Here is a 25936-nt window from a genome sequence, read left to right on the forward strand (position 1 = left end):
TTTCAAGTTTAAAATTTTTAAATCTTCAATTGGTTTTTCTGTCTACCTTTTTGTTAATGTTAACATTAAAATTAATATTAAGACGGCATATGTTCTCTATTTAGTTATCTAATAATTTGCCTTGATGGAAGTGTTGTAAAAAATTACAGTGAAATACACTTTCGAATTTATGAAGAATGATCAAAAGAATGGTTTAGAAAAAGTGTTCCAAATTGCTGGAACACTGCTTCTCGTATATTAAAACATTTATGACCAAATGTGTAAAGCGAGACGAATAGTTGTCTAATTTCCAAAAGTCTATACTTGAATACCTCAATGTTCTGTTATTACAATATGTATGAATATAGGAAATATTGTTTCTTGATATTATTTTTACAAACATTATTTGTTTAAAATTTAAACAAGAAATATCAAATATAATTGAACAAAGTAAAACTGAAAATATTAAATTTAGAAAGAATTACTTAAAATGATTAAATATATTTCTTGAAAACGAATATAACGAATTTACGGTATTAACTCACGATTTTAACCGCTTTTATTTTCCATGCTGATAAAGAAGCAACCAGAATTCTGAAAATTTATGCCTATTTCTAAAGTAGTAGACAATTTTGTAGATGTAATACTTATCGAGAGCAGCTGAAATTATAGATTTTAGATTGATACTAAAAAAAAAATTTCAAACGGATTCTTTATCTGTAAGAGATACTAGTCACTATTAAAATCACTAAATAATGGAATTACTGTCACTATTAAAATCACTAAAATAAAAAATCGGCGAAACGTAAATCGAAAAAAATCAATAGAACGCTCCATAGAAAATTCAATATCGATTTTAATAGAATTTTTCTACAGTTTGCTGATGTTTGAATTAAGAATTTACAAGAAGAAAGAAAACTGAGTCTAATCATTTCAAAAGGAGTAAATAATAGATTTTAAATAAAGTAGAATATTTTCTTGAATCGAACGGTGATACAACTTTTTTTTTCTTTCCTTTTTATATTTCCTTATCTTGATCTAAATATATTATTGCAGGTTGTTATTTTTATAAATGTGATCTTATAATAGATGTATTTTTATTATTCCGGGTTATTCAATATTATTTCTTATGAATTTATATTTTTTTGTGAATGAATTGTAATATTATGAAACGATTAGATTGAAGTTTATGTTAATTATATTTGAAAACACAAATAATATATTTTTTCAGACGATCAATTGTTAAGCTTTTTTAATATGTAAAACTGAAATGTTACAAATGCGTATGTGATAATTTTGCAAACGGTTTAGTATTAATGTTAAAAGATTATTGCCATTCGAATACATTAATAATTCTTTAGTAACTACTAAGAGTGTTATTTACAATTAATAGAATGTTCAGCAATTTCCTGACTTTTATGAAGATTCCATTCGTCAAGTTCAATATAATCAGGTAGGTTTGAAAATAATAAGTACGAAGAGTTTCAAAGTTTAACCCTTTTATATATTTAATATGTGTATATAAAAATTTTTTCACTTTATCGATACAAAATCTTCATTGTTGCTTCGTATCCAAAATATTCATTGTTTTTTAAATATAAGTTATGATTCCTATATTGTAATAATATTAATACAAATAATATTGCGATTTTTTTCTACATAAAGCCAGTACAAATATTACACATTGCCCCTGAAAGTAGGCTTCTCCCAGTACAGTTCTGAAATTAGGATTTTAAACTCTATTATAATAAGTTGAAGGTATATAATAAGAGATGAAACGATAAATTATTAAATTTAAAAGATTTGAAGGTGTTCTTTTTTGTTAGGGGAATCAGTATAGTAACTGATAATCCAGAATAAGATGAATTTAACAAAATTTTAATTTATGTATGCTATTATTGATATTTAATTAATATTTAATTAATTAATTTAATTAATTAATTAATTAATATTTAATTAAATTTTTCTTTATAAAATTAATTCAAGGCAAAATATATAATATTGTTAAGATTTTAGAGAAATTACATTTATATCAATTAATTGGATTAGAAAGTTTCATTTTTATATGAAATCAAATTTGACGGTAAAATTAAATAAATTAATTGAATTAAATAAAAATTAAAATATGTGCAAATTATCTGTCAATTCTAATAAAATATTCTATCTAAGAAATTTTAAATAATTACTATTGCAGGTAGGTATCACAAAATGTTTTCTATTCAACATCGAGCTAACAATCATTAAATTAATTTTTTAAATTAAATAAACAGTTTTTATCTAATGCATTTAAGAATCCATTAATAAATAAAAAAAAGCACGAAAAGGAGAAAGAAATAATTGCAAAAGAAGTTTCCTCGCTAAAAGCACTGTTTCAGCTAGACACGAAGATTCATCCAAACAAGATGGATAGAAATTCGCGTCTCGAACACATCGAAAATTTTGCTTTGACCAATACACTCTCGCCCAATCTCGAAAAGATCAGCCAAAAAGTTTCCTATCCTACAATCGAGAAATATGGCGAAGAAAGACTTATAACAGCTACTAAGTTACGGCACTTTCTGCCGAAGGGTCCAGGGACTTTATTCAGAGCAAGTTGAGAGTTACTGACGAACACTACTAGTGGCTCACGAGAAAATTTGAATACTGTTTTCCATCGAAGTATATTACATAGGAATAGCAGACGATCTGAGTACTTGTGAGAAATGTAACAGTGACTCTCAATTTCTACCTAACTTTGCATTTTATTCGAACAATCATATAATATAAATTTTATTCTAATACAGAATGATTTATAATTTTAATATATTTCATTACTTATGACTGACTTTATAATTTATATATATTTTGTAAAATTTTACATAACTATTTACAAACGACAAAACCTCTATTTTTTCTATATTGAGATACAAAATTAGAAATATATCAAAGAACTTAATCAACAAGTTTACCAGAAAATAAAGTAATATATTAAAAATCATTGAGATACTTTTGAAATGACTTATATCGAAATATATATGCACAGAAAAAGTACAATTCGAATGTAATTAGTACGAAATACTATAAAATAAAAGAAATTACTTGTGAATTTGAAATAAAAAATTATTTACCCTTGTTTTCTGACAATCCAAACATTCTCATAGTTTATTTCTCTTCCTACATATTTGTAAGAAATAGTGTAGATCAATCGTTAGCAATTAATATAGTCTAAGGAGTAAAAATAGATTAAATATGACACAAATATGTACATATTAATAGATTTACAGGGTTATGAATCGATTGGAATGATTCATTTCAGACATTCTCTAATTAAGAGTGTTGACAATTGAATTAAAACTGACTGCCTTTTCCTTCTTCTTCATCTTCAGCGATAAAACACTATTCCTTTAAAAGAAGCAATTGCACAGTGGAAACACAGAGGGAAAGTGTGAGATATATCAAGATGCGACAATATCACATCAGCACCATGAATTTATCGTAATTTGGATGAGCGTGTCAGCAGAAGTGCATGTGCATATAACTGAAGATGTTTACTAAGCCTACAACGGAAATATTATCATATAAAATTGTATTTAATAGTTTTAAGTATATTAATATTTTAAAGTCTTTTAATGAGTCTGATATTAGTGCTTTTAATACCGACAGTGCTATTCCATTAAATTTGAAAGTAATGATATATGCATTTATATATAAAACGCATAATTAGATAATTTCAAAGTCGCTATTTTCTTCCTTATAGACATTTCACTACTCACGTTTCTCTTCTTGTTTATTTTCTTCCTTTGTTGCATAATTCTAGGTTCCTTCCATTACTACTAATTTCAATTCTCCCACAAACTACAATTATAAATTTATTAAATGTATAAGGAAATATAAATGTTGGTAATATAAAAATAAAAAGAACCATATATATGGATGACATACTTTGTAGTAGAACTAATTACGATACTTTACCTGCAGCTTATATGTCTTTTCTTGTTGCAGTTTTGTTTTACAATAGAATTTCGTAATTTCTTCCTTACACGTTTATTTCTTTGTCACAGAAGTTATCTCCTTTGTCAATTCTTCCAAAAGTAGATGATTCTATAATCGTGGACGTTTCCTGTATTAAAAGAGACTTTACATTAAAAAGTATTTCATTTAATTTTCCCATTTATATAGTAACCATTATATCAGTGGCTCATTTGAATATTGTATCTCTCTGAACATAATAAATGTGTATATATAGAATAGAGATTCTAATTAATATTAACTGGGATGATAACAAATTAAGTGCCTTAATTATTTCTATAGCTATAGTTTTTCTTAATCATTTCATTAGTCAAGTAAAAGGCAAAATATTACTCTTTTTATATAGTTCCTCGTTATCTGAGTAAACAATATGACTTTTAACTTATTTCGAGATCTATGCGATGAGAATTTAATTTTTGACAATTTTATTCAGTAGTTTTATGAATTTTATGAATGAATATCTATTTGTAATCGCTCGATTATAATCTAAGTTAAAATCTTGAAAGTATCAATTAGATTAGCATAACCATAATTCTCCAATGTTGCATATCTATCGAATTATATAGTTTGGTCTATATTATGAAAATTCAATATGTCTTCGTATGTCAAACAAATGTGCATCTGTCGTTTCATCCTTATCTTCTAAATATATACAGTATTTTCATCATTTAATTTCATGTCCATTCTTTCTTCTTTGTCTTGGCTAACTAAAGTATTGATTTCAACATCACGTTTTCATTATCGTCATTACCATCTTCGTTTTCTTTTTCACTGTTTTTAGAGATAAGCTTATTTTCATTTGTAGATAATTCCGAGTTTTCCTGGATGATTTGTTGCTGAAATTGAATATTTCTTTTTAATTGGTATAAATAAAATTATGCAGTGATACGAGTATTAGTTATATATGAGTATACACTAGATTTTGATTTACGAATTCATTTTATTATTGAAATAAGGTTATAATGTCTGCTTTAGAAAGAAATAAAATCTATATAATCTATCAAATCTTCAGACATAAACTTTTTAAAGCGAGTAAATTAATTTTACTTTCTTGCAATTTCTTCTAAAAAGAAATTGTAATACTTACTCTCATTTAATTTTTAACTATATATATTTTAGGAACGTTCGATGATATAGTGTTCCTTATAGAACGATTATTTAAGAATAATAATTTTTCTCATTTATATTGTAGAACTACAATAGTCATATGTTAATTTCAGGAGATTCCATTTTTGTATCGTTTCATGAAAATACATTTCCACTTCCTCGTCTTTTTCTTCCCTCCTGCAAGCTACTCAAAGAAAATACTTGTGTCATGTACTTTTTCAAAAGAACGATTTAAATTATAACAGTAGGGAATATTATTAAATAACATTTGGTCAAATATTATTGTATTATTACTAATATAATAAAACCTGAAATGTATCTTTCCATTTATGACGTGTTGATCTGTTCTTCATTTTAATATAATATTTCAAAACTGCAATTAATGATTCTAATTTTAATAATATTTTACGTCATCAACTTTATTAATTAATTGATAATAATGGTTTTCTTTACAGTCAGAACTTTTATTAAGCTGAACGTACATCTTTGTTAAAAAATTTTTATTTTGGTTAGTAGAAGAGTGGAATAATCAAAGCAATAACTTAGGCGACACCTTGCGGTAGTAATGTGTAAGCTTATTATGGTGGCGTTCGAGTATTTTGTTTTAGCTAGACTATCAAATCATAAGTTCCCTCGAAATATAGCTTCCTTATTTATCGACACTATGGTATCAGCCATATTTAAAAATAGAATCGATGAACGACATACTAGGCTCGATAATGATGCCGGGAGCGTGCCTGGAGAAAGATTACCAGAAATACAGTAGATTTTGTGAAAAATAAAACAGTTTTTGGAAAATGATTTTGTATGAAATACTTGTTAAGTATAAGATATAGTGCTACAATTAACTATCTTTTCAAATTCTCCATAGCATCTTATTATTTACGTTTATAAACTTTAAAACGTCTTATTTCTGTTCGTGTTTTTCTGAATTCTTTATAAACTCAAATGTTACTACGTTCATTCTTATTATATTTTTGCATTTACATATTCGTATCAACATGCAATGCAACTATGTCACATTAATTGATTTCATATTATTATAACAATTTTTTAATCTATTTCTGTCGATGCACATATACTTTTCGTTGATCCTATTTAACTCGCATTCTTTAGAATTATTTTTGTTCCTATTTGGTCTCTATTTTTCTATTAATCTTGTTCAAACACCTTTTTATAAAAATGTAACTACTAGATATCAATATGAACTCCAAGATAAAGGAAACTGTTCTCTACTTTGGTAAAGAAAAATCATGGATTTTCTTTAAATCAATTCAATCCACCATTTATCCTTACATCTGTTAGAAATCCATTCCAACTTTTTTCAATTTATTTTATTAATAAATGCTCTTATTTATTTGGTATAAGAACGTTTTCTTTTGATCGTATCAGCTCTTTTTTAAACGACAAATAATTACAAACATGATATCAGAAGACAATATTTTTATTATATTTATATATATTTATATATTTGTATCCTTCAATATTTAGTTATAGATTTTTTAAAATTATATGAAATATCCAGTTAAATATCTCGATCGAAAAACACCGTTCATAAATGTGTTAATATGTGAGAAATATGGCAAGGGAATAAAATTAATATATACTTTACTTATTTCCGAAAGTATTTCTCGTTTTGCATAAATAAAATTGAGGCACTTTCATCAAAATTATAAATGTTTGAAGCAAGTATTATTTCCTTATGTTCATGTCACGTACAGATGTTGTTGTCGAATGTACTCATCCGAACAATAACTTCTCCCTTCAACCATAGAAGGCTTCAACTATCAGTGTATGCAACACATAACGATCAAAAACTTTACATTTGGAAATTAATTTTCGACGTTTTGGTTAAATTTATGGGATTTGAGATCAGTATCATGAATGCACTTCAAAAAAAAATCCAAAATAATGAATTTACCAGTAAAAATGATACGGAATTAATATGTATATCGGCAACAAAACTCAGCAGTTATGATTTCGAAATACGTATTTGTCGAAAGAACATTGAATTATCTTACTCATTTTATCTTAATTTTCAATAATAAAGAGAAGATCTAGTAAAAGTGATACATTGTTTTAAAGAAGTTTAGGAGTGAAACTCATGGGTAAGCATTTGGCCACAATTTAACACTTAATAAAAATTAAATATAAAAAAATAAGTATATATTATATGCAATAAATGGCGTAGTGTATAAGGAAAAGGTTCTAACCCAAATATCTGTCCGAGATTACACGAATAAAAACCGTTTAATTTTGATTTATTTTCATTCAAGAAATTATTGATTCGTAGGCGATAGCCTAAATTATGCTTATTTTTATCCTTCATTCATTTGCTTATCTTTGCTTCTTTTACGGAGATCCAAATGTTACAAGCAGCCTGGAAATCATAGCCCATGTGATCATAAATAGGATACAGGCGATAAGAAGTTTCAATCCTTGATGCATCAGATAAAACCTTGAAAATTTGAAAAATCAATATTATTTGAAAGTGATTGTTAATAATAGAGGGACAACGAAGTAAAAATGCAATAAAAAGGATACCTTCGCCATTTTATACGAGCTTGTGGGAGTGTTTCAATAGGATCCTTTAAGATATATTTTCTTACACCTGTGAAATATGTTTCAAAATAAGTATTCCAAACGAGATCCTTCATATCACAATAGAATAATTCACGATCTTCGATCGTTAACTTCTTCAACAATTCGTTCCATCTTTCATTCGTAAATTTTTTTTCGTTTATAGAAAAATAACTAAGTAGATTTGACATTTCGTGAATCTTATTGTACATTCTGAATAACCTTGAACGGAAAGGATTATCGCCAGATGAAATTTTTCGCTTCTTTATCGTTCTAATATGCTCTCTCCAGAAAATAAGATAAGAGAAATTTACCTTGGGTTTCTATCCGTGCACAAAGAGAGTGTATCGATTATAAGAGCTGGTAGTAAATGTAGAAAATATACGTAGAAAAGATAGATCGACCGATATTTTGTTATTTCAAAGATAGGGCACCAAATTGCCTTTTCAAACGGTACCAATTCTCCATATGTAAGTATCTTTTCCAAAAATCTACCGTAAGTGAATGGATTGTCCTTTGATACGTAATTGTAAATGGGAATATCTTCGTTGGTTCTAAAAAGATTATTTATTCATACGGACGAATTAATTCAATATATTCTAATATCATTATTTAATTTGATCCTAAAAATATTGTTTCGAGTATTTGTCGTTACTTTCGATTATTTGCAATCTCCCATGCGCTAGCGATTATTCCATTGGTGGTCAAATCTCCAGGTACTATGTCCATATTTATCGATCCGTCACAATGGTGAGTTCGCATTAATCCCATAAAAACATTTGTTGTGATTCCTGTTGGTCCGTTCCTGTTGTCGATCCATCCTCGGATAGGTTCTCGATACGTGGATATAACTAGAAATAATACATCAATTAATACAACATTATTTATTACTTTGTTTTATAAGAATTGTTTTGCTACCAACCCATTCCTGGCCGAAATATTCCCAGCGGTATAGAATCAGCATGCTTTCTTATAAGATTCTCTGCGACTGTTTTCGTATAAACATAAGTATTTGGCCATATTCCGAGTAATCTACAATCAAAGAATTGTGTGAGTGTTTTATTAAGTGTACTATTCATTTTATATTTTTTTATAAATAAATATGAAACTAAGCAATCGATATTCCGAGATATAAACGTACTGTGGGGTAATATCGTCGAGCAATTTTTCATTTATACAGTTCACCAAATTTATCAACTCGTCGGGATCTATCGGTGGGTCATAAAATTTCTCCTCAAGTGGAATATGAAAACAATTGGAATAAGCCGTTGATACGTGCACAACACTCTGAAATTTTAAGCATAACAAAGATTTGTTAAAGTCAGATTTTGAAAGACCATGATTGTTATTAATACGTATACAGAGGACAAAGGTGGCACCTTCAGTTTTGACATTTCTTTGGACAAATTTATTATATCTTTTACACTTCGAACGTTGATTTCTGTCGCCAATTTTATTTTCTCGTTGAACTTAACGGTTGTGGCGACATGAAAAATAATTGAGACCTCGCGTATTAATGTAGCTCTATCGACCATTGAGATATCGAGATTCGGCAAGGTACAATCGCCATTGATTGGAACTATACGATTCTGGAATGTTGGTTGTTTCTCTCTCAAAGTGGAAAATAACTGGAAAGTTGATACAGAGTTGTGAATATTTTCTCTCTCATTATTATCATAATTATTATCATAAATGACAGGAAAACGACTTTTTGCGACCTTTTCCACGTTATGATAGACCAATACTTTGTTTCTCAAATATCTTTATTTTATATTCCAATTATATTATTTAATAGAAAGAGATAATTTCAAAGATGAATCAAAGGTGAAATAATAATTTACTAATCCCTGTAATAGATATAATAACTCAATGAATCTAATGCATGGAAATAAGATATAATAACTTACAGAATTTTCTATTAGTTCTTTCATGCGTTGATGCACACTTTTCCCTTTTTTCGTACGGATCAAAAGATAAATGCAAGTGATACCGGGACATTCTCTTAACAATTTCTCGATCAATAACTTTCCTATGAATCCTGTTCCACCAGTTATAAAAATACTTTGACCATTGTAAAATTTTTGAATGGGTGTAAGTTCGTAATTATCCCCGATGGGTTGAATATATGCAGGAACATATTTAGTTTCCGTAGCATCTCTCAAAGAACTTTCCGATAGGGCTATTTCTTGTTCACCTCTTTCTGGCTGTACGTCTATCATATTTGCTTTTCTAAATCGATCTGTAAACATAAACATGAACGTAAATGCAGAAATCTTCTCTGTTTCTCTATTGTATTTATTTATTTTAATCGTTTAAACGATAATGCAAATAAGTTCAAGTGTCCGTTAAAAGTATTATATGCGAACGTTTGTTTATCATTAACACAATCTTTATTCCGATGGGTTTGCTCTTTCTATCTTAATATCGATTATTAAAAGGCATTCATTGCATCTATTACTCGTCCTAATATATATCTATAATTTAAAATAGACAATTTCTTTATGATAGAAAATGATCGATAATTGGTGCTCTCAATTCGAAAGGGAAAAATATCACATATCATGTAAGAAAGAAACATGTACGTATATTAATATTAATTGCTTCATGATATTGTTTTTTATCTAGTATAAGGTAAAGAAAAACGTTTCAATTGCAAATGTATCGTTCAACCTGCCTCATAATAAAGTGTAATTAGTGAACATCATAGGCGAAGATATACAAGAAAAATCAATTGTGTCTTCGACTGCGATCATTTCTCTCTACTAGTCTACCTATAATTTTTCGCTTACTACGCAAACAGAACAACGTCTAATATTTCTCGTTAATAAAATGATATGAAATTCTTTCAACTAGAAAAATTTTTTAGTCTTCCTTCGTTCAGACAGGAAAAAAATATTTATTACGATTCTTGGAGAAATCTTTTCAATATTTGATAAAAGATAAGTGCAAAAAAGTTAAAAGTTGGTCTATGTGAAACTAAAGGGGATTATATAAAAATCGACAAAAAAGAGTGTCAAGAAATTTACTGTAGGTAATTACATTACAGATTCCGTATCAACAATGTTTATGTTAGATAAAAATATCTTTTATCGGTCCACTAACAAAAGAATAATCAAAGCTGATCACATTCCGTGTTTACACTTCTGAATATTTCGAAAATTAAAAAAAAATTTTGGCGTTCTATTTATCGTATTAATTATGGTGGTTGCAGCTAATTTTTCTAGATTTTGTTGAATTATAATATTAATCGAATACCTTTATTTCTTATATTTCCGTAATTTCGTGTAACTCACAAACCTTTTTATGCTTTTTAAAATTTTCACGTAATTATTTACTTGAATTTTCGTAAAAGAATGTTAGTAAATTTTTATACCACACACCTTTTTATTCTGATTCTTTTTAGATGTATACTTCTATAAAATTTACTTACTTTCAGAATTATTTTCTATATTACACAATTAAAATAGACGGATTTATAGTAAAGTTATGATCATTCGGAGTAGAGATTTTTTTCTATTCCTTAGGACAGTAGGAGATATTGATTGAACGAAGCTCACTTTTGAACTGAAATATAGAAACAACCAAAAGCATTTAACCTTTTTCTCCCACCACGTTTCATTGATCAATTCTTGATCTTCTTCGACACTCTTGCTTTTTTTTCTTATATACAAACATAATTAGTATCCTGGAAAATGCATGTGGTCCAAAAGAAGCGATCAGCACACACAGGTTATTGCTTTTTTCAATGCTTGATGTATCCAATAAAGCCTAAATTCGGAAAGGGCGCATTATTTTAAATTCTAATGACAAAGGAGGAATAAAAAAAATGGCAAAAAAAAAGATGTCTTTGTTATTTTATATATGCTTGTAGAAGTGTTTCAATGGCATGTTTAAGACATGTATATTTTTATCGTTAGGAGACGTGATCAATAGTATGTACTTAAACATTAAGAACGAGACTTAAACGAAAATGAAAATTATCAATCTTATTTTAGAAATGGATGAAACATTCATGCGATGAAGAAAAGGAGGGACGATCAAAATTAATGCGTAAAGTAGAATAACAGAAAGAATTTCTACATTCGAATTTACATGTTGCTTTCTAGATGAGTTTGGAAATGATGCAAGAAATTATGTAATTATTGGTACAGGCAGGCAGATAAAAATTTACATGGTCAATTACTTTCTTCTGTTCGGTACGTGTCAAAAGATAATTCAATTTTTTAAGTGATATCCTCGTCACAATTTTTTGTTTAATTATTACCTCCTGATTTTATTCCCCTGTTTAAAAATATTTATTTACGTATTTATTTTTTTTTCAATTGGTCGAAGGATCATTATCTAATTAAATGTTTAGAACGCTGTTAAATAAAAATTTTCGTAATTGCAAAATCTATGATTATTATGAATAATCTGATATCATAACATATGAATATATCAGTTTTTTCGAAATGGAAAAGTATCAAAATAATACGTAATATGTAGTGAAAAATGTTTATTACGTCTCTCAAAGTATCTTTGAAATGAATATCATTCATTGTTATGACCTTCCACCATAATTAGTTATCACGCTATACTTTCTCTTTTATTCATGGAGACCAGAGAAATGTGATTTCTAATTTTAATCAGGTTTAACCGGATTTTAATTTATTTGTAAAATAAATCGACACGATGCGTCTTAGTGAGACGAGTGAAAGAGGAATTACCTATAGTAAATTTCTTCTGTATTTTTATGTTAATTGTCGTGTGTTTCATAAAAAATCTTTAATCCTTTTAAATTCGTCAAGTTTTTAGCTATGGTCGAATGTAGAATATTGTCTCCGAATATAATTACATCCTCTCTTCCTCATTTGCTTGCTTTTATTTTCTCCTTTGATCTTTATATTAAAAATATAAATATAAATATTAGTAAAAATAAAAATTTTCTGTATTAAAGTATTACATTAATATTTAAAAAATTTTTGTCTTGCCAAATTGTAATCGTAATAATTGTGATTTATTAATTTAATTGTTTAAATTATAATATATTAATTTGAATTCTTCATATTTATTTAAATTTTGATTATACAAAAATATATAATATTTCAAAAATTATGAAAAATTTGTTAGTATTTTAATTATCACGGGCTATTTAAATTATTCGGTTTAGCAATATCTTATTACAATTAGAGTGCGATATTTTGCAGCTAGTTTTTTTTTATTTTGTTAAATTATGATAATATATAAATAACTGAAAAAATATTTCGCATAACTGCGTGTAACTCGAAAAGATTTTTTATACTTTTTTCAACGTAAACTTGGAATTTGTTGAATTATCATAGAGGATTATGACTACATCTTTTTAACATATTTTATAATTATGAATTTTTAATGCAAATTTATATTAACTTAACTTAGTTTTAGAATTATTTTCTGTTTTGCACAATTAAAATTGACGCCAATTCATCGAAGTTATAAACGTTTTTCTCTTGTGCTCATGCAATTTTTAGATGCTACACGAAAGAAGGGCATTCTTGCACTGAATTATAAAGTCTACTAGAAGTTGGTAGTCCTTTCCCTCTACCTTTCAAAACTTTAACTATCATTGTACACAACAAATAACGAACGAAAACTCTACATTTCATAATTAAATTTCGACGTATTTGTTAAATGTTTATTATAATGCTTATGTAATATATTTAATTTAAAATGATTTATTTCCCTATTTTCTGTATTTCTTCATTGTACTCATTGATTTTTAGTACTACCTTATCTTTTTATTTTTCATTTATTTCTAAAACTAATCCGATAATTCTATTTACTCTTTGAATAATTATCAACGGTAACGAGATGAAATTATTCAACGAAAAATTATTGAGAAATTAGTACGTCATCAGATTCATTTAACTTTTGATATTTTCGAAAATTAGTAAAGAACGTGCTTCCATGCATGACGAAACTCATGGAAGATTCGAATAATGAGTTGTTTAAATGTGATCGATTATTATTTCTTACTAATATCTAATAATATAATTAAATTATCTATATGATATCACTCTGATTAAATTCTGAGATTCCCTGTTACCACTAGAAACGGTATTTAATATTCAGTACATGTAAAAAGAAAAAAGTTGATAAATAAGTTTTGTAATATGATACACGTTGAACATGCTAGAAGTTGCAAACGGTTGTTTTTCATGAAATAACACTTATTTATGATGCGTATGTGAAAAAAACGGAAAGATTCACAGATCTTTCAATGTGTGATTTCCACAGTTATTTTTCAAGCTGAGGAATAGACAATCAGAATTTTGACATCGCATAATCGCAATCAAGGGCGACTGTAATTTGCCGAATCTCAGTATCTTTATGATCGATAGAACTATACCTATACGAGAGATCCCAGTTCTTTTCTATGTTGCTTCGACTGTGAGATACAAGGAGAAAATGAAATTGACGTCAGCTATTAACGTTTGAAGTCAAAAATTTTATATCATTTCAATTTGCATTAAATTATTCGATTAATATTGTACTAGGAGAGAATATCATTTGTATGCTGTTTCACTTCTTTTCTACATTCACGCAAGCACGATTATACAAATTTATCGATAATATTAATAAAGATCGAATGCAAATTCAGTCCAAGAAAAAAGTAAAAACGTAACCGGTTAACAAAAAATATTAGTAATTTATTCTTGTAGGTGCGCCAGAAATCTTAAATTATAATAATCATCGTCGAATAAAAATTAAAACGAGACTATGACTATGACTATATGAAGATATTGGTCACGAATCATTTTAGAATATCATTTGCCTAAGGGTTATATAGTTCACATGTAAAAGAAAATCCATATGTTTTTGTGATTCACGCCTTATACGGATGCTGCATAATAATCAGGTTTGATAAATTTCTGATCGACTTAATTAAACTGTCAAGGATTTTTGCTGATAAATTAAAAAAAGAGTAAGAAATGTAAGCAAGAGAAAAGATAAAATGATCTATTTAACTGAATGCACTAAATAAACTATTATGTAGATCTATGTACATATCTAAACTCGAACGAGTCGTTTGCATCAAATAATTTAATATTTTCGAATTTGTTTTTCAACGGGCAGTGTAAACTTTTGTATAACATAGAAATACCTTTTGGATTTTAATCTTTTTGGAATTTGATCCCATTTCAGTTCCAAATCTATAATTGGCATTTGTATTGTATTTAACGGTACATATTTAATGGTATAATATAATATATGATAGTAAATAATGAAATATAAAATATAAATATTAAATATAGTAAATAATATAATAGAAATAATATATAGTAAAAAATATAATAGAATGCAGAATACGAAGAAAATGAACGAATGATTGTGATTTTTCCCTCGTACTCGTCATACGTTATACGATATTCATTTATAGCCATGCGCGATAATTACGAGAAAAAAATTGTTTTCCTTATCAAATATTAATATATTTTAATGTAATATAAATTTGATTAAAATTTTTTAATTATAATTGATACAGTCGAATTGAACGAACCTTATGAACCTATCCTTGAGTCATTTTCAACGCAAAAATACAATAAAAAATTAAAAATAAACAAATAATTGTTAAAATATTTTGACAAATAAGACATAGGTAAATTCGCAATATGAATAAATATAACATTTTACAAAATAGTTTAGTGTCAAATTAAAATCGAATTGTCTCTCGTTAAATAATTCTCACGATAATAATTAATATAATTTATTAATACAACAATTATAAAGTCTTAGTATGACAATAACGTTTACTAAGCGAATTGATCATTGCATTTTTCAAAATGGAAATATTACTCACTTGATATTGAGTATGCAAATTTATGGAAATGGCAAGCGTGAGAGATATGATCGTGATCATTCATTTATTTCATATTTTCTCTGTATTCTTGTATTTTATAATATTGTTTAATGGTACAAGTATCACTGAAATATAATTATAGAGTTTTATTTCAATTGGGATCAAATGCAAAATTAGAAGAAGAAAATGAAAGCGAAAAATCACTCTTTCGAAAGTATTTCCACATTGCATGTAATTATAACTGCACGTGGTACGAATATTCAAAATTGATAAATATCTATGTTCATAAATCTAAGCTACATTATTTTATAAAATATACGAGCTCAATTGCACAGTTTATGCATCTTTTTTCTTCTCATCATCTGTCACAATTCTCTTTTTTTTTAAATAACCATTATTAATATCAGACCGTTTCTAATCGAGTCGATTTAAAATTTATCGAAATTTATTATTATTCAAATAATGTCAATATATTTCAATAACGATTAATGAACGATAGAGAAATATTACAAAAAACTAATTAATAAATTAAGCGTGCGTTATTTCTTTTTTTATTAGATTTCAAGATGAAGAGAGACTGACTGTTAATAATATATGCAGAAGATTGAAAGATTCATTTGATGTATTAATCATACATATTCATCATATTTTTAGTCGGTTATGAGAAAATATGTTACTTTTATTTTCCTTATAATATCTCCTTTCTTTTTCTTTCATATTTTTTATTCTTATTGAATACCTTCACAAAATTTGTCCTAATGTTTTCAATTATTCAGTTAGATCGTAAGATGTTAGCACTCGAATAATCTTTCTAGATCAAAATATATAACGGTTATTGCGACATTTCAAATGTTTCTAACGATTACATGTTTTAGCAGATTTCATTTAAAATTAAGTCATCGGGGTTGTATGATTATTTTGTAGAAAGACAAAAAAAGATATGGTACGTATATGGTACGTATAATAAATTAAGCGAGACATTATTTATTTGTAAATTCTGTCAAGTTTTTCTTCATAGTGGTGATTTTTTTATTGCTACCGCACTTTGGTTAAATACTAAATGATAATAATTATATATATATATATATATATATATATATATATATATATATATATATATATATAGGCTATATAAATTTCTTTTACTTGATTTTATTTTTCTTCACTGATTTTCCTGGACATAATTATTCGTGACTTTAGTCGTCTCTGATATTTATGAAGGATTTTGAACGTAAACCACTTTAGTCGATCATAATATATTAGGAAAATTTTATAGTGAGCAACAATAGTCACCCATGGAACCGAAAAAATTAATGTAATATTTTTAATAATATTCAAATATTAAGAATCTATTTAAGGATGAATTTATAATATACACGGACCAATAGAAATTACAGCAGGTGCTGGAATGGGATTAATAGAAACTAATTATCAGGATGGATTGGTAAAAGTGAACTTAATGTCCGGAGTTCTGATGATCAAACCGCTAATCATTAGTGGTTGATAAATCGCATAAATTAACAACCAAAAATCGTGAATACTTCTTTTTCCTTTTACGAAGGACTTTGTTTTTGAAGGATATTTATTTTCAAACATATCTCTTAAAGAATCTCATTGAAAAGCATCTACATGTTCGTGTAGAATAACAGAGATATCTTCTTTCTTGCATTTTACGTTCACTATCGCATTCTAATGATATTTATTGTTCGAATTTGTAATGCTTTAATGGAAGCATCAGATATTGAAATTCGTTATTCCCTGTATTTTCTTTATAATTACATGATTTCATGGCTTATCGTAATGTTCAGATTTTCGTGAAAGAAACAAGATTGTCAATGAAAATGAAGAGGAAAGAATAATTTCAATTCACGTTCTTGCAAAGTGCGGATCAATGTGTTCTCTTATTTAAGGGATTTTGTTTAAAATGTAAATTTTATGAAAAATTGTATCTTTAGCCTTCCTTTCGGGTGGCACGGAAAGATGGCTGAAATTATAATTATTTGGATATTTTTATTCATAAAAATTTGGTCGGATATTTTTTTTCTTATTAATTAACTTATTTATTACTTATAAAAATATATCCCACTATATTCTTAAAAACTTGTATAAAGTAATTAAATATTTTTTGAAAACGATATATCACTATTAGATGATTTGTTCTTCGATATTTATTGGAAGGCAGTGAAAATTAGCATGAAATTAATAATGCAATAATTATGCGTCAGGCCAATAGATGCATAAGTACATTGAGGTTATTATTGGCGAGTTTTTATTTCGAATATTTCTTATCATTTTCATCAGGATAAATTGATTTGCATTTTTTGTTTACAGTTATTTTAGATTTCAATAATCCGAGTAAAAATATAAAAATTAAATTTTGACCTTTAGAATTGTTAAACTTTCAGGTCGTGTTGGATATGCTGAATAAATAGTAGAGGGGAACAATATTAAGCTGCTTCTATCTGATTTTATAGTTTAGTGTAAAAGTGAACTCTGTTCGAGTATATACACTTATCGTGAGTACGGTAGGAAAGTACATTAGGGATCAAGTTAGTAATTACGTTAATAATTTTTTTTAAAGCACATACGCCATTTCAATCCATAATTGGAAAATACCTGTGAAAGAGAGTAAAATTTGTGTATTTATGAAAAAAAAAATATTTCAATTATTAAAGATTATATTTACAATTATGCGTGATATTACGCGAAAATAATAGTCAGTGTGAGAGAAACAATCACGATACTTCGTTTATATGTTTCGTATCTTTTTTATTATATTATTTTATAACATATTGTAATTTTATGAACATTTCTTTTCTGAAATTTTACATTATTATAAAATATTATATTATATAATTTTATTATGTTAATTTGCAAGTAGCATTAAATATAATACATATATAAACTATATATTTAACATTTGATAGGGGATTAAAAGTAAAAAACAAACATAGAAACGGATATCTAACATTATGTATTCAATATTGTATATTATAATATATAAACGACACTATTGTAGAAAAATCGTTTTCTCAATTAAATGAATTACATAAACATTTCTTTCTTTTTATTATATGCAGCTATTTCTTTTTTTTTTTTTTATTTCTCCATAAAATCGACAGTTCGATTGTTTAATAACATTGATTTGGAATTTATCGAATCCTGATTGTTATCTAAATGCTATGTTTTCTATATTGAATTGGGAGATGATAAATCAAGAATAGAGAGAAAACTATCGTAAAATTTGGCGTAAGATTTGAAAACAAAAAAGATAATGAGTGCACAACCTTAGCGGTTGTTTTCTTTTTTGTTTTCGTTTTTTTTTTTTTTTTTTTTTTTTTTATCGAACAATGTCTCAAAACGGTAGACTGAAAATAAGATACATATTTATTATAGATATAGATATGTATCTTATATTGCCTACACACTTACTGTGGATAAATTTCGACGAACCAATGTCACAATTGACTCTCACTGCCCTCATAACGCATTGGGTCAATTGATTTTTTTCGAATTATTTCAAGACAAGCCAAAAAGGTGAAAAATTCTTCCCACGAAATATTGCTTCTTTGATCATAATCATAATAGATTAAAGAAGAAAATATATTGTAATAAACAATTAAAATGCAAATTAATTAGAGGATATTTTGTTAACCGTATTTAACATTCTTTATTTCGCATTATTACTTTTTGTACGTTCGCATCAAAGAAAAGTAATATATAGGTATATATACACAAACGTGCTTGCCATGAATTTATATTTTATAATTGGAAGTGATCGTGGTCGTGTGGTCACATGAATATGAAAGCGGATTAAAGAAGAGAAAATTATGATATAGAATTTAAAAAAAATGTCTAATTCACGCTTACTTTTATAGGTCGATTTGGAAGAGTAGAAATGATGAAACCGCTGTTAGAAGAGTCTGACCAAGAAGTGGCCCTTGATTCAACAGTTGGAACATCAACTATAGAATCGTCTGCCGAAATAATCGACAAGCCTATTCAAAAGTTTTACGACGATGAAAGTGTATTTTTGACTGGCGGAACTGGATTCATGGGAAAATCATTAATCGAGAAATTGTTAAGAGGATGTCCTGGCATCAGATGCATTTATATTTTAATACGTTCGAAAAAAGGGAAAAATGTTCTTGAACGCTTGGATGAACTTATGGAAGAATCGGTTAATTGTTTATTATTTCTATATTTTCTTTGATTCTTTATCTATGAAATTCTATATTTATTAAATAATGTATACAGCGTGCCTTATTTATTTTGAAAAATGGGAATAACTTGTGAGAGGTCGAACTTAATAAAGAAAGTCTTTGTACGGAATTGTTTAATGTGAAGGTATACATCATATTTTAATTCCTTTTTAAGCGTGTTAAGCGTTGGGAGAATTTCAAAGTCAAATTCCTTTTTTTTAAATCGAACTATATAACTGCTTTTTAATAGTTGGATTGATATACTTTCATGTTCAATTGTATGCAGTATAACAGTCAGGAACTAGTGATATATATTTGTATTCCTTACTATTTAAGATCTCACGAATTTATAATGTAATGTAATTTAAAATATTTTATAATAATGGATGGCTTCATATAGAAAGTCGTCGAATTCGTCTCAAAAAATCATCCAAACGTTAAAAAAGAATATATATTTCTATTAAAAAAATCAATTTAGCTGTATAATTTTCCATATCGTTCGATTTATAATAAATAAATTTGACACCATACTAAATGTTTCCGATCATACCAAACAAATCTCTTCAAAAATTTTTTTGCTCGTTTCAATCTCTCAAATTTCAATTATTTGAGATAAATTGAATACCTTATATATACTTGCTAGATATAAATAACAAGAAATTAATAAATAAATTATTGGTTTAGTGTACTTTGAACATGTACAAAGTCTTCTAATGCTATTTATTTTTTTATGACATTTAATTAAACGAAATAGACAAAATTTACAATTCTGTGCGTTTTCTAGTTGTTTTCCAAGTTGAGGAAGGAAGAAACAAAATTCCGAAAACGAATAGTCGCAATCAAGGGGGATTGTAGCTTACCAAATCTCGGTATTTCCAAAATTGATAGAGCTACACTCATACGCGAAGTATCAATTGTTTTCAATGTCGCCGCGACCGTAAGATTCAATGAAGCAATGAAAGCGGCGATAGCTATTAACGTCCGAAGTCTAAGGGATTTGATAAATTTGTCCAAATAAATGCCGAATCTTAAGGTACCATCTTTATCCTGTATATACTTACTAAAGACTATCAAGATCTTTCAATTATTCAAGAACTTCAATAATTTAGAATTTCGTACACGTATCAACGGCTTATGCTAATTGTATTCATAATCCTATTAAAGAGATATTTTATGATCCACCCATGGATGGGGACAAGTTGATTGATCTGATGAATTCTTTCGATGAAAAATAGCTCAACGCCATTACACCGCGGTACATTTAGATTTCCAAATAATAATTCTTTTTACTTATTTCACTTATTTCACTTATTTACAAAAAAATAATTTAAGAATTTGTATTATGCATTAATTAATAATACATTTACATCGTTCCTTTTTTTTAGATTACTTGGAATATGCCCGAATACATACGTGTACACGAAATCAGCCGCTGAAGATATGATACGGAAGCATACTAAATCGATACCGATTGAAATCTTTCGTCCTGCAATTGGTTGGCAGTAATATAGTTTTTGTAGAATAATACAATAAATAATGTATATTAATTAATGTAATATTTTTAGCAATATCAACGTATCGAGAACCTTTTCCGGGATGGATCGACAACATGAACGGACCAGTAGGAATTATTGCAGGCATTTTAATGGGATTAATGAGAACTCATTATTGTGATGGGTCGTTAAAAATAAACTTGGTACCCGAAGATCTAACTATAAATGGTCTAATTGCGAGTGCCTGGGACATTGCAAATAATCATCGGTAGGTTCAAATGATTTCATTTACACGGAAATAGTATTTTCACGACCAAATTAAATAATGATTTTAGAAAAAAATAAATTATATCCTCTTTATTCGTATCGATAATCTTTCTGATTTAGCGATGATATTCCCATTTACAATTACATATCTGAAGATAATGTAGGAACTGACTGAAGGAACAGACTGAAGGAAATATTTAAATACGCACAATTAATACCGTCTAAGGAAGCAATTTGTTACTCTTCTTTAAACATAACGAAATATCTGCCCGTCTATTTATTCTACGTGTATTTTCTACATTTACTACCAGCTTTTATAACTGATACGATCGCATTGTGTTTATATGAACGGCCAAGGTGAATTTCTTTGATCTTATTCTCTGGAGAGAAGACATTAGAACGAAAAAAGGGAGAAAAATTTTATACTGATGATAATATTATTCGTTCAAGATTACTCTGAATGTATAATAAAATACACAAAATGTCGGACAATCTTTGTTATTTTTCTACGACTGAATGGAACTTAACAAATGAAAGATGGGACGAATTGACGAAGAATTTAAAGTCTGCGGATGACGAATTGTTCTTTTGTAATATGAAAAAGCTCGATTGGGATAGTTACTTTCAAACTTATATCCTAGGGATAAGAACGTACATTTTAAAGGATTCCATTGATACACTTCCGCAAGCTCATATAAAATGGCAAAGGTATCTTCTTTCTTTCATTTTAACATCATTGTTCATCTGTCATTAATAATAATTTCTAAATGATACTTATTTTTCGAATTTTCAAGACTCTATTGGATGCATCGAATATTGAAATTTGTCATCGTCTATTTCTTTCTTATGGTCACCTGGGCTATGGTTCCGGACCACTTTTAACGTTTAGAACATCGTAAAAGAAGCATAATTGTGAAAGAAAATAAAGATAAAATAATAATCATAATTTAAGTTTTCATGTATATACAAATCAATTATTTCTCATATTTGATGGATTTTAATTAAACGGTATGGTGAAGAAGCAGGAGCAAATTACTATTTTTTATTTGTTATATTTCAACAGATATATGGATTTTCCTTTTTTGAATTTACTCTACTACTTATTATTTACAAATAATATACTTATCTATGATTGGATGGGTATGACAAAATAAATATCATTCACAAAATATATATATAATATATATATAATATATATATATATATATATATATATATATATATATATATATGTATATATATAATAATATATATATTATTGTGATTATTGCAAATCTGTTTTAAAATAAATTTATAAAATGCTATAGATCGTTCTGTTTCTCTTCATAAATATAATAAAATATTTTTCATGAATTAAAGAAACAGTATATGCTTTTAGCTTTTCCTTCTATTTCGTGACGCTGGAACAATGGATATTTTGAAGCGGTAAAAATAACTTTGTTTGCAATGCAATTAGGTATTCCACAACATTTTGTATCATGAATGTGCATGGACTGCTTGGAAATAAAATCTTTTTGTACTTTCCTTACCTTTCCAACAATCGCATATGTTTCTAATTAGTAAGCTCGTAGTTGAATAATTTACCGCTTTCTTCAAAATTTCTCAGAAAAATATTAATTTGTTAACAAATTATAGCAGTTTCTTCGGATTTAACGTGTTGGAAAATAATGACACATCATCCTGTATTTAAGTGAATTAAAGCATTAAATGAATTTTCACAAAACAGTACTTTTTAATTTTCACAAAAACCAATAAAATTACGATTTTCTAAATGCATATCTATATAAATTTTACTTTCAGAATTATTTTTCATAATACTTTAAATGAATTTTCACAAAACAGTACTTTCTAATTTTCACAAAAACCAATAAAATTACGATTTTCTAAATGCATATCTATATAAATTTTACTTACTTTTGGAATTATTTTTCATAGGGCAGAATTAAATTAATGCGCTTTTAAAAAAATTATGAAAGTTTAAAATAAACGTTCCTTCCTTTCTTTAACTTTGGATAGAGATGTTGCTTGAACGAAGTCTATCTTTGCACTGTAGCAGTACCCCTCTACTTTCAATTATAAACTCAATATTTTTTTTAACAACCTTGCTTCTTTTACGCATAATCGAAGGTAAGTAGCCTGAAAAAAAAGTAGAAGGTAATAACTGGTTAGAACAAGTATTTATTCTTAATACATACAATGAGACCATAATTATTCAAAATCAAGAGTCTTTTAAAAATGATTGTGAATCATAAATGAGCATTCAAGAAAGAAGGAAAAAACAGGTGTATTTATCATTTTATATAAAATTATACAAGCATTTCAACAAGATTATTTAAGATACATATCTTATGCTCAGAAGATACGATAATTAAAAAGTACTTAAATATTATAAATGATTTCATCTAGAAACAATTCATTCACCGATCATTACTTGTTAACTTTCTTTTCGGTTCATTACATTTATTCATATACTTTCATTTGATAGTAGAAAAATGATCGACTACATCCAATATTTTGTGATAATCATTCAAAAGTTTGGAATCAATTTATATAGAATGATTACATTGTAAGTATACTCAATAAAATTGTACTCCTTTTGAATAATAATCGAAATCCCTGAAATGATACTTGATTATCATAATAAATAAATAATTTAGGATATGTCACACATTATATTACATAATCAAATATTAATTGAGAATTTAAATAAAGTAGAAGTAATTATTATTATAATAAATAAATAATTTAAGATATGTCATATATTATACTATATAAATAAATTTTTTATGAATATTCTTATTATAATTAAGAATGTGATTGGATAGTTACCTTATAAATTATAATTGATAAATAATTAATATTTATTTAAAATTAGAATTATAAGATATTGAATTATTTTAGAATCTTGTGTTTAATTAAATATTAAGTGGAATTTAAAAAGTAAGAAGATTATTGAAATAAAGAATATTTGTTAAATTAAGAAAAAAAAAAGAAATATTTAAAAATAAGAATTTAATTATAACATAATATAATGTATAAATAATTAATTAATGTATATATTTAAATTATAGAATATATTTATTAATTAATTATTATTATTTATATTTGTTAATAAATTTTATTATATTTTAAAATGGACTCAGATTCGCAAATACATCTTGCAGTTGATCTTATCTTTAAAAAATCAAGAATCCATCTTTTGTGTCATTGAATGAGAAAGCCATACAAAACTATCTTTCAAGTGAATAATTTAATTCTCTTTCAAAGAAGTGTTTACGCTCTCTTGATTTTATTTCTGTTTTTCTCAATTGATTTCGTGTAAACATAAAAGTTCGTTCATATTGTAAATATTCTAAAATCAAAAATATTAATGTATTTTATATAATGGAAGGTAAACGTACTCTAATCTAAATAAAATAATAAAACAAATCTTTTGATGAGTCGATCGTACTTTTTATCTCAATTTCATATTTGTTCATTTAAATATTTTGAAAGAATATTAATAATATTTTCTTACGATATAATTAATAATATATTTAATAATATATTCTTATAATTTTAATAATATAATAATATATTCTTACAAATTTTTCAATTTGGATTATATACATGGAATATACAAAATAAGTAATCGAGAATTTTATGACAAATAATGTAGAAAGTATACACAGAAAAATTGCTTAAGCCAATGTTTAGTATATCGTAATGAGCGATCGTGTCGTTCAATTCGTCGTCAGTAATGGAATTATCCTTAAATACGTAATTATCAACATGAATATCTTCGTTGAATCTGAAAGATCAGATCTATCAGTATGAGTTAATTCAATTGATTCTAATCATTATTTGTTTTGATTAAGAAAATATTATCTAAAAGTACATGAGCTCATTAGACTATTTACATTCGATTATTTACATGTTATCAATCCATTCTCGATATGTAAATATTACAAAAAATGTTACAACAATTAACATACATCATTTATTGTTTTCTTTTACAATAATTACTATTAACCAATTTCTGGATGAAATATTTCAATCGGTATCGTGTCAATATTCTTGGACACCTCATTCTGAACGACTGATTTCACATGTAACGCAATTATTCGGTCATATTTCAAGTAATACGAAATTAAAAAATTGTATAAGTGTATTATTAATTAACGCGTATCATCTATTTTTTAAATATATTTTTATATTAATAAATGTAAAAGTGATATAAAAGATTTATACTTGGAGATAATAAACGTTCTGCGTTATATTATCGTCGAGCGATTTGTCGTCCATAGAATCAATCAAATTGATCAACTTGTCGGATTGTACCAGATAATTAGCATAATTCGTAAATACATGAACGAAATTCTGAAATATTAATAATAACGGACATTTGCTAATGTCAGAATTTTCATTGAAAAATTCAATTTTTGACATTTACTTCAACAAATTTATCGCATTCTTCAAACTTCGAACATCAATAGCTGTCG

The 25936-nt window shown here is 26.7% G+C and overlaps 5 protein-coding genes across 15 annotated transcripts in view; 3 read left to right on the forward strand and 2 right to left on the reverse strand.

The window, feature by feature from the left end:
* Positions 1–3091: 3091 nt before the first annotated feature.
* LOC124432426 (fatty acyl-CoA reductase wat-like) overlaps positions 3092–25936 on the reverse strand; it is a 90410-nt gene continuing 67565 nt past the window's right edge. For 2 of the 7 annotated variants that reach the window (XM_046981395.1, XM_046981391.1), the window contains exons 10-13: positions 5075–5278; positions 3931–4823; positions 3732–3813; positions 3092–3515 (exon numbers count right to left, since the gene is read on the reverse strand). The gene's annotated coding sequence lies outside the window, so the exon portion shown is untranslated. Of the gene's footprint in view, positions 3516–3731; positions 3814–3930; positions 4824–5074; positions 5279–5402; positions 5647–25936 lie in introns of those variants that run through there. The other 5 variants (XR_006944252.1, XR_006944251.1, XR_006944250.1 and 2 more) reach the window with 5 other exon arrangements.
* On the reverse strand, positions 7335–23504 carry LOC124432430 (fatty acyl-CoA reductase wat-like). Of its 4 annotated transcripts, none has more exons than XM_046981403.1 (9): positions 23370–23504; positions 9582–9913; positions 9054–9302; positions 8816–8961; positions 8597–8706; positions 8330–8525; positions 7989–8228; positions 7639–7705; positions 7335–7552 (listed from the first exon to the last, which is right to left on the reverse strand). In XM_046981403.1, the coding sequence occupies exons 1-8, from the start codon at positions 23386–23388 to the stop codon at positions 7672–7674; spliced, it is 1326 nt and encodes a 441-aa protein (XP_046837359.1). In that variant the 5' UTR covers positions 23389–23504; the 3' UTR covers positions 7335–7552; positions 7639–7671. The 4 variants fall into 4 exon arrangements, with proteins under 4 accessions (XP_046837359.1, XP_046837356.1, XP_046837358.1 ...); XM_046981400.1 differs by having other exon boundaries at positions 7639–7896; XM_046981402.1 differs by lacking the exon at positions 23370–23504 and adding an exon at positions 23250–23263 and having other exon boundaries at positions 7639–7896.
* LOC124432433 (putative fatty acyl-CoA reductase CG5065) lies at positions 8607–20611 on the forward strand. Of its 2 annotated transcripts, none has more exons than XM_046981407.1 (4): positions 8607–8724; positions 19372–19673; positions 19751–19840; positions 20480–20611. In XM_046981407.1, exons 2-3 carry the CDS (start codon positions 19392–19394, stop codon positions 19787–19789), a joined length of 321 nt encoding a protein of 106 aa, XP_046837363.1. In that variant the 5' UTR covers positions 8607–8724; positions 19372–19391; the 3' UTR covers positions 19790–19840; positions 20480–20611. The 2 variants fall into 2 exon arrangements, with proteins under 2 accessions (XP_046837363.1, XP_046837364.1); XM_046981408.1 differs by lacking the exon at positions 8607–8724 and adding an exon at positions 17985–18009.
* Positions 20691–22028, forward strand: LOC124432435 (fatty acyl-CoA reductase wat-like). Its single transcript, XM_046981410.1, has 5 exons — positions 20691–20950; positions 21081–21190; positions 21261–21456; positions 21576–21812; positions 21906–22028. The coding sequence occupies exons 2-4, from the start codon at positions 21136–21138 to the stop codon at positions 21628–21630; spliced, it is 306 nt and encodes a 101-aa protein (XP_046837366.1). The 5' UTR covers positions 20691–20950; positions 21081–21135; the 3' UTR covers positions 21631–21812; positions 21906–22028.
* On the forward strand, positions 21916–22379 carry LOC124432432 (fatty acyl-CoA reductase wat-like). Its single transcript, XM_046981405.1, has 2 exons — positions 21916–22163; positions 22250–22379. Exons 1-2 carry the CDS (start codon positions 21916–21918, stop codon positions 22335–22337), a joined length of 336 nt encoding a protein of 111 aa, XP_046837361.1. The 3' UTR covers positions 22338–22379.

The sequence above is a fragment of the Vespa crabro genome, chromosome 25 (assembly GCF_910589235.1).
Source record: "Vespa crabro chromosome 25, iyVesCrab1.2, whole genome shotgun sequence".
NCBI classification, from domain to species: domain Eukaryota; kingdom Metazoa; phylum Arthropoda; class Insecta; order Hymenoptera; family Vespidae; genus Vespa; species Vespa crabro.